At 44.8% G+C, this 9,343-nt stretch overlaps 1 protein-coding gene across 1 annotated transcript; it reads right to left on the reverse strand.

The window, feature by feature from the left end:
- Window positions 1-1,551: 1,551 nt before the first annotated feature.
- On the reverse strand, window positions 1,552-5,975 carry pnrc2 (proline-rich nuclear receptor coactivator 2). The gene is made up of 3 exons (XM_021561369.3): window positions 5,827-5,975; window positions 4,979-5,197; window positions 1,552-4,551 (listed from the first exon to the last, which is right to left on the reverse strand). The coding sequence occupies exon 3, from the start codon at window positions 4,523-4,525 to the stop codon at window positions 4,055-4,057; it is 471 nt and encodes a 156-aa protein (XP_021417044.1). The 5' UTR covers window positions 4,526-4,551; window positions 4,979-5,197; window positions 5,827-5,975; the 3' UTR covers window positions 1,552-4,054.
- Window positions 5,976-9,343: the final 3,368 nt, after the last annotated feature.

A 9,343-nucleotide genomic window follows, 5' to 3' on the forward strand; every position in this document is an offset into this window, starting at 1 on the left:
TGGACATGATTTGGAAAGCCACACACCTGTCTATATATGGTCCTACAGTTGACAGTGCATGTCAGAGCAAAAACCAAGCTATGAGGTCGAAGGAATTGTCCGTAGAGCTCCGAGACAACATTGTGTCGAGGAACAGATCTGGGGAAGGGTACCAAAACATTTAGGCAGCATTGAAGGTCCCCAAGAACACAGTGGCCTGCATAATTCTTAAATGGAAGAAGTTTGGAACCACCAAGACTCTTCCCGAGAGCTGGCTGCCCGGCCAAACTGAGCAATCGTTGGAGAAGGGCCTTGGTCTTAGAGGTGACCAACAAGCCAATGGTCACACTGACACGAGTTCCTTTGTGGAGAAGGACAACCATCTCTGCAGCACTCCACCAATCAGGCCTTTATGGTAGAGTCTCTTGGTCATAGTTTTGATGCACCTGTATTGACCTCGCCTCCTGGATGATAGCGGGTGAACAGGCCATGGCTCGGGTGGCTGAGGTCTTTGATGATCTTCTTGGCCTTCCTGTGACACCGGGTGCTGCAGATGTCCTGGAGGGCAGTGTGCCCCCAGTGAGGTGTTGAGCAGACTGCACCACCCTCTGGAGAGCCCTGCAGTTGCAGACGGTGCAGTTGCTGTACCAGGCCGTGATACAGCCCGACAGGATGCTGTTGCACCTTCACCTCAAGTCTGTGTGGACCACTTCAGATTTGTCAGTGATGTGACAGGAACTTGGAAGCTTTTCACCTTCCCCACTGCACCCTCGATGTGAGCGTGTTCCCTCTGCTGTCCATGATCCGTGATACAGCCCAACAGGATGCTGTTGCACCTTCACCTCAAGTCTGTGTGGACCATTTCAGATTGTTAGTGATGTGACAAGAACTTGGAAGCTTTTCACCTTCTCCACTGCACCCTCGATGTGAGCGTGTTCCCTCTGCTGTCCATGATCAGCTCCTGGCACCACTCTGCCAGGGCCCCTCACTTCCTCCCTGTAGGCTGTCTAGTCATTGTTGGTAATCAGGCCTACCACTAGTGTCAGAGTTGCATGGCCACGCAGTCATCGGTAAACAGGAAGTACAGGCGGGGGCTGAGCAGGCACCCCACTGGGGCCTGTGTTGAGGATCAGCGTAGTGGGGGTGTTGTTGCATACTGTCACCACCTGGGGATAGCCCATCAGGAAGTCCAGGACCCAGTAGCACAGGGTGGGGTGCAGAACCAGGGCTTAATGATGAGCTTGGAGGTACCATGGCATTGAAGGATGAGCTGTAGTAAAAAATAAAATAAAAAATACATTCTTACATAGGTGTTCCTCTTGTCCAGATGAATCCATTGGGGCGGTATGCAAATTGTAGTGTGTCTAGGGTGACGTGATCCTTAACTAGCCTGAAAGCACTTCACTATGACAGGAGTGCTAGTTACCTTCACTTACTGAGGAGACGAATATTCTATGAGTGTGTAATCATCAATATAACCATGCGTAACTTTCAAATAAATACAGTAAGCTGTACTAAATGTGTGAAATGGTTTGGAATAATGAGCGCATTCAGGAAAAGACAGACACAAAGTAGGGGGGAAAGGGAAGGGATTTTATTTTTTGGGGGGTTACTTTGATCAGACCAATTAAAGCAGTACTTTAGTTTTTTTTTGTCAAATTCAAATCAGGTCTGGACATGTGGCATAATTTCATGAGCATTGGTGACAGTGAACAAATGGGACAAATTAAGAGCCAATTTGTTGAGAAACCGTTCAGTTTCAAATTTAGGATGAAGAGCCTTATACATGTATGAATCATTAGCAGAAACCAACAGGACATCTTTGTTTTAAAAATAAACAGCAATGCATTAAAAACACAGATATCAAAACAAAAGCAGTTGAAAAACAGTTTCACAATAACATAGGGCCAAATTCAATTATCTTCTAGCAGAAGAACAGCAGATAATTGAAGGTGGTTTTTAGATATACATTTTTGGTCAATGAATAACATTACCTAATCAAAAAATATAAGTCCATGTTGGTTCAACAACAAAAGTTTGCAATGTTGGGTTAAAATGTAGGCACAATCAAGTTGACAAACTCAATTCAGGGCACATTTTCCAGACAAATCATAAGTAGTCCTAGATAAAAATATATATATATTTCAATGGAGACTATCCATTGAAATAGTTGTTTTAATCCAGGTTTGGGGTTAATCTGTCTGGGAAACCAGCCCCCAGTGGCCGTCTTCAGGCTGTAGCACACCTGGAAACTAAAATAATTTAACAATTCATACATATCGAAGTCAACTCAAAAGGTCAAATGTAAGTTACGTTTTTTTGCACACTGCATTTTTTTTTTACCCTACACTGTGCATAATACAAAATAAAAAACATGTGCAAGATTACTGGCAATAATTACACAGTGCAGGGGTATTGACAAATGCTATAGGCAGATTTCTTTTTTACAAAAATATTCAGTATTTGAAGTCAAGACATGTCCTTAGCATGACTTATACATTCAGTGTTATTACTAAAAAATACTTTATCAAGCAGGTTTAAAAACACCCTGCTAAATGTACATATGCTACAAGTATTTTTTATACATTTCATTATTTACATGGCTCTTTAACTTATTTCAAGCTCGTGAGCTCTGTTTTGTCGTCTCTAAGATGGCCATTACAGTTCCCATTCTGCAAAGAAAATAAAAGACTGCCTCCCCTCAAATTCGAACCTAGAGGGAGATAGTCAATTAACCATCCACCAATAAAAAGGGCCTCTCAGCCTGTAACTTCTGAAAACAATTTTGATTGCAGTGCAAGAATAGGGTGCAGGAGGCAGTGAGTATCTGGAGATTGCTGCTGGATACTTTAAATGTAAACAGATCCACACTGGCCTTGCGCCTAACGTCCTCTGTGCCACGTTACGCACTTCTCTCAACTTTGCACTTCCTCGTAAGAAACTACCACACAGCAAACAGGGCCATGACACAGGAGATCGAGGTTGCGAAACTTACAGTCCCACATCCCTGTTGAATCTGGCCCTCTTCCGCATTGTTTACTGGGTGGGGTTTCAGTAGGGAAGGAGATAGTTTGAAAGTGGCTAATAGCAGTACTGATTGCATTGAAAAAGTGACCCAGAGGACCAATTCCCTGCGCCACTCAAGCCAACGTGGTTGATATGGCACTGGTAACCACGTCAGACATACAAAGGAGAGATGGCGAGAAAAAGAAAAATCACAACAAAAAACATTGCTTTGGTTAAGACAAAACTGACTCATTGATTAACTACATCACAAATAGACAAAATAATTGTAGGATAGAGCTGCAGGCCTTGGACCAGCACAACTGCCATAGTGCAGTGCGCACAGCGCAATAAAAAAGTACAGGAGTTGAACGTCCAAGGCCTGTGTGCCATGGCCTCTACACTTCAGTTTGAGGTTATTCTTGTGACCTGTACTCACTACTACAGCTGATTCTCGCCTGAAAGATAGCTCTGGTTTCCCTGCAGAACAGTGGCTTTTACATCCCCCAAAAACAAGATGGAAAATAATAAGTCAAACTAAAAAGAAATGCTACTATTGTAGATTGTGCTTCAGGCAGCACCAGGTTATCAGAGGTGAAATCCTTAATGATTAACAGAACTTAACGTGCCAAAGTAAGAATTACCTGTCCACAGAAATGGACTGTAAATGAGACCGCATGAACATGTGTATACTAATATCCAACCCTACCGTTTGGGAAGAGAAGCCCACAGACTTGCTATAACGGCCAACAAAAAAAGAACAAAACAAAAAAAAGAACAGAGCACGACGGATATCCAGTTCATCGTTAGTGACAGAAACAGACTCCAATGAGAACAGTCTCCCCCACCGACAAGGCTGCAGCGCTGTAATATCTGTGGTTTCTCAACAAAAAGGGTGTCAAACATTTGCAGAGAGATTTTCCAGCAAAATGCCTCCCACCCTGCGAAGACCTCAAATCTAAAATAGCTAAAAGTGTATTACAACGCTGGGGCATTCTAGGCAGGCAGGAGTCTTCAGAGGGGCATTCGTTCACACATTGGCTTTGAAAGACCAGGTCATGGGAGTCCATCTCTAGGCATGCACCTTGAGGAGGCTCTTCAGCTGGAAGGCCATCATCTCCCTGCTGTCACGGGTACCCATGGGGACCCAGTGGCTGGGGGGCTTGGGTAGCACGCTGGGGGAGGGTGGCTCGCTGAACTTGGCCCCTGCATAGCTCGGGCCACCACACTGGGCAGCCAGAAGTGTGTTCAGGTGGGACACAGCGCCCTCCCAAATCTGATCATAGGTGTTGGCAAAACGGACAGAAGCATTTTTCTTCTCAGCCGACGCGGCCAGCCGCGCCTCTGGAAACCAGGGGTAGGCTGCTCCCTTGCGGTGGCCATGTTGGTGAGGACCTCCCGCAGCCCCTGAGGATGCTACTGTTGTCATTCCATTCTGATCGCGGACAACTCTCTGCTTGGCCCGGCCCAACTGATGGTTCTTCTTGGGCAATGGGCGCTCTGGGTGGGACACTGGAATGTTGTACCTCTCTCCACCTCCCATACTGTACTTTTCACACAGTGTGTCACCTGAAGGAGGAAATCAAAGTTAAACTTGAAGCAATTCATTTCTAACATTTACAATTTAGTCGTTTTGCAGAAACGCTTATCCAGAACTTACAAGTGCCTTGCTCAAGGGCATACAGATGTTCCACATTGTCAGCTCAGGGATTCGAATCAGCGACCTTTCAGTTACTGGCCCAACACTCTTAGTGCTAGGCTACTGTTACATGCTGCCCAAAAATAAAAAATTACAATTGTCCCCGGTTGACAAACCCCGTTTTAACAATCAGGTCTAAAATATACTTGATTTATATTTAAGACGGGCAAAATAGAACAGAACTTCTGGAACAAATGTGCATACCTGAATCTACTTCAAAGAGCTCAATTGGCTACGTGCAAAAACTCAGCCCTTCCCCCACCCAACTGGGAAAACAGTGTCGCATCCATTGCCTACCTCTTTGTTGTTAGAAAGTTGAATGTGCAGAGATGTTTCCTTAATTTCTCCTTTCCAATTGGGCTCCAGGTCCTCGAAGTAGTCTTCGATCTACTTCTCGCTGCACTTTTAGGTCCAGCAAGAACTGGAGTTGTCATGTGCCAATGAGCGTCGTTTTCCCGTGAAGCCGAGTAGAACATCAATTCACTTCAGCGCACGAAAATGCTCCAAGGCGGCGAGCTAAACAATAAAATGTTTTTATATTAATAATTCGGGTAAAATAGCATGATACTGCTCGCAGCGTTAGATAACAAGCCAAGTGTGTAAACTGTTGATGTTACAAACTGAGAATGGGGACAGCTTTCGTGTGCCAAACATGCATCGTCACAAAGCCAACTAATAATGTTAGCCAGTGAGCTAACTACATTCTACAAGTAGCAACAGTCAGGTAAAATTCATTTAAACTGGTACTGTAGTAAAATAATGGATATTCGTTGGAATACTGGAAAATAAAGCAGGTAGTTAACTAACGTCCATGTTTAGCTATGTAAAGCCACCACGTAAACAGCTAATAATCCTCTTTCACTGGCTTCGAAGAATGCGAACGTCTTCGTCAGCTAGCTTGGTGAACGTTAGCCGCATACAATTTTTTTTTATTTTAAATACGCATAGAGTAACCGTAATGTGTGCTTGTTAACATTACTATACTAAAGTTATGTATTCAGGGTTATCATCATTGTAAGTAAATAGCGATCCATCTAGGTCACAAATCTGGCAACAAAACAAAGAACACCACTCATATGTATGGCGTCACACATTCTAGCTAAATGAACTTAACCAATTTAGCTAAACACAACACCGGCTCTTACCGACTTCCTCAGGCTTGGTTGGTAAAAGCCGTTTGTCAATTTTTTTTTATTGAAGTCTGAAATCTCTGGATGGAGAATCTAGAAATGTGTGGAGCTTACACGGTGTAAAAGATATGTATACTTATATTCCCTCTCGACTGTCTGATTTGCAACAAAATGGAAGCTCGAGCAGGTATATGTAACTGCGCTGGCTGGGATCTCACCAATCACAACAGCTATGTGACGGAAGGACCAATCGGAGAGGCGATGCACACGCATTCATGTCTGTTGCCAGACTGTTGACGTCAAAAGACAAACCTCCCGCCCTAAGCTTCCTTTGTTGAGGTTATTTCCACGAAGAACTGGTGAAAACAAAGAAACCCACCCTTTAAATTCAAATCAAATTAAACAAATCGACATTTGTCCTTCAAACTTGACATTCAATAGCTGCTGTGTCGGCAAAAGCTAATACTGGGGTTCCGAATAAACGATTGACAAAATATTTCATGATACGAGTAATCTACACTAACCAGTTTTCCATCCAACCGTTTTATGCTAGCTGTTAGCTAGAGTGCACGTGCCACGACCAGAGTGGGCACATTCGCTATATAACGGGAAATGTGTTGTGACAAAACCATCAGTAAAGTGGGAATTGAACAGCAAAAGTAATTTTTATGTGTACCAGGTCATCACGCACAGCCTTTTATCAACAACAACAAGTCCATCTGATGGAAATAGAACTTGTGGGAAAATCTGCATTTTGTTTATATGGGTTTTTTATAATATTCGTATGACAATCTGTTGCCAATTGGATGGAAACCTAGTTTGTGAAAGAAAATCTGTCAGAGATAAATTCCTGCTGAGATTATGATATGATTGGCGACTCAATAGTTCAGTAGATTAGTTTAACTGAGCTAAAGGGTGGAGCTGCGCTTTCAGGGAGCAGGATTCTAACACGGAAGCTTATAAGAAATCCCGCTATGCCCTCCATCAAACAGGCAAAGCGTCAACACAGGACTAAGATCGAATTGTACGACACCGGCTCTGATGCTCGTCGGATGTGGTAGGGCTTGCAAACCATTACAGACTACAAAGGGAAGCACAGCCGAGAGCTGCCCAGTGACACGAGCCTACCAGACAGCTAAACTACTTCTATGCTTGCTTCGAGGCAAATAACACTGAAACATGCATGAGAGCACCAACTGTTCCGGAAGACTGATCACACTCTCTGCAGCCGATGTGAGTAAGACCTTTAAACAGGGCACTATTTACAAGGTCGCAGGGCCAGACGGATTACCAGGACGTGTACTGCGAGCATACGCTGCCCATTGGCAAGTGTCTTCACTGATATTTTCAACCTCTCCCTGTCCGAGTCTGTAATACCAATATGTTTTAAGCAGACCTCATAGGGCCTGTTCCCACACCTGCCTAAATGACTACCAACCCGTAGCTCTCACATCTGTAGCCATGAAGTGCTTTGAAAGGCTGGTCGTGGCTCACATCAACAACATTATCCCAGATACCCTAGACCCACTCCAAATTGCATACCGTCCCAACTGATCCACAGATGATGCAATCTCTATTGCATTCCACACTGCCTTTCCCACCTGGACAAAAGGAACACCTGTGAGAATGCTATTCATTGACAACAGCTCAGTGTTCAACACCATAGTGCCCTCAAAGCTCATCACAAAGCTAAGGACCCTGGGACTAAACACCTCTCTCTGCAACTGGATCCTGGACTTCCTGATGGGCCGCCCCCAGGTGTTAAGGGTAAGTAACAACACAACCCCATGATGATCCTCAACACAGGGGCCCCTCAGGGGTGCGTGCTCAGTCCAATTCCTGTACTCCCTGTTCACTCATGACTGCACAGCGTGTGGTGCCAGGTCAGAGACCTGGTCGTGTGGTGCCAGGACAACAGCCTCTCCCTCAACGTGATCAAGACAAAGGAGATTATTGTGGACTACAGGAAAAAGAGGACAGAGCACACCCCCATTCTTATCGACGGGGCTGCAGTGGAGCAGGTTGAGAGCTTCAGGTTCCTTGGTGTCCACATCAAACTAACATGGTCCAAGCACACCAAGACAGTCGTGAAGAGGGCACGACAAAACCTATTCAAGTATTTATTTATTTTCCACCTTTATTTAACCAGGTAAGCTAGTTGAAAACAAGTTTTCATTTGCAAATTAATCTAGCTGTTAGCTAGAGTGCACGTGCCACGACCAGAGTGGGCACATTCGCTATATAACGGGAAATGTGTTGTGACAAAACCATCAGTAAAGTGGGAATTGAACAGCAAAAGTAATTTTTATGTGTACCAGGTCATCACGCACAGCCTTTTATCAACAACAACAAGTCCATCTGATGGAAATAGAACTTGTGGGAAAATCTGCATTTTGTTTATATGGGTTTTTTATAATATTCGTATGACAATCTGTTGCCAATTGGATGGAAACCTAGTTTGTGAAAGAAAATCTGTCAGAGATAAATTCCTGCTGAGATTATGATATGATTGGCGACTCAATAGTTCAGTAGATTAGTTTAACTGAGCTAAAGGGTGGAGCTGCGCTTTCAGGGAGCAGGATTCTAACACGGAAGCTTATAAGAAATCCCGCTATGCCCTCCATCAAACAGGCAAAGCGTCAACACAGGACTAAGATCGAATTGTACGACACCGGCTCTGATGCTCGTCGGATGTGGTAGGGCTTGCAAACCATTACAGACTACAAAGGGAAGCACAGCCGAGAGCTGCCCAGTGACACGAGCCTACCAGACAGCTAAACTACTTCTATGCTTGCTTCGAGGCAAATAACACTGAAACATGCATGAGAGCACCAACTGTTCCGGAAGACTGATCACACTCTCTGCAGCCGATGTGAGTAAGACCTTTAAACAGGGCACTATTTACAAGGTCGCAGGGCCAGACGGATTACCAGGACGTGTACTGCGAGCATACGCTGCCCATTGGCAAGTGTCTTCACTGATATTTTCAACCTCTCCCTGTCCGAGTCTGTAATACCAATATGTTTTAAGAAGACCTCATAGGGCCTGTTCCCACACCTGCCTAAATGACTACCAACCCGTAGCTCTCACATCTGTAGCCATGAAGTGCTTTGAAAGGCTGGTCGTGGCTCACATCAACAACATTATCCCAGATACCCTAGACCCACTCCAAATTGCATACCGTCCCAACTGATCCACAGATGATGCAATCTCTATTGCATTCCACACTGCCTTTCCCACCTGGACAAAAGGAACACCTGTGAGAATGCTATTCATTGACAACAGCTCAGTGTTCAACACCATAGTGCCCTCAAAGCTCATCACAAAGCTAAGGACCCTGGGACTAAACACCTCTCTCTGCAACTGGATCCTGGACTTCCTGATGGGCCGCCCCCAGGTGTTAAGGGTAAGTAACAACACAACCCCATGATGATCCTCAACACAGGGGCCCCTCAGGGGTGCGTGCTCAGTCCAATTCCTGTACTCCCTGTTCACTCATGACTGCACAGCGTGTGGTGCCAGGTCAGAGACC

Source organism: Oncorhynchus mykiss, chromosome 2, assembly GCF_057628025.1.
Source record: "Oncorhynchus mykiss isolate SJ-2025 chromosome 2, ASM5762802v1, whole genome shotgun sequence".
Lineage (NCBI taxonomy): Eukaryota > Metazoa > Chordata > Actinopteri > Salmoniformes > Salmonidae > Oncorhynchus > Oncorhynchus mykiss.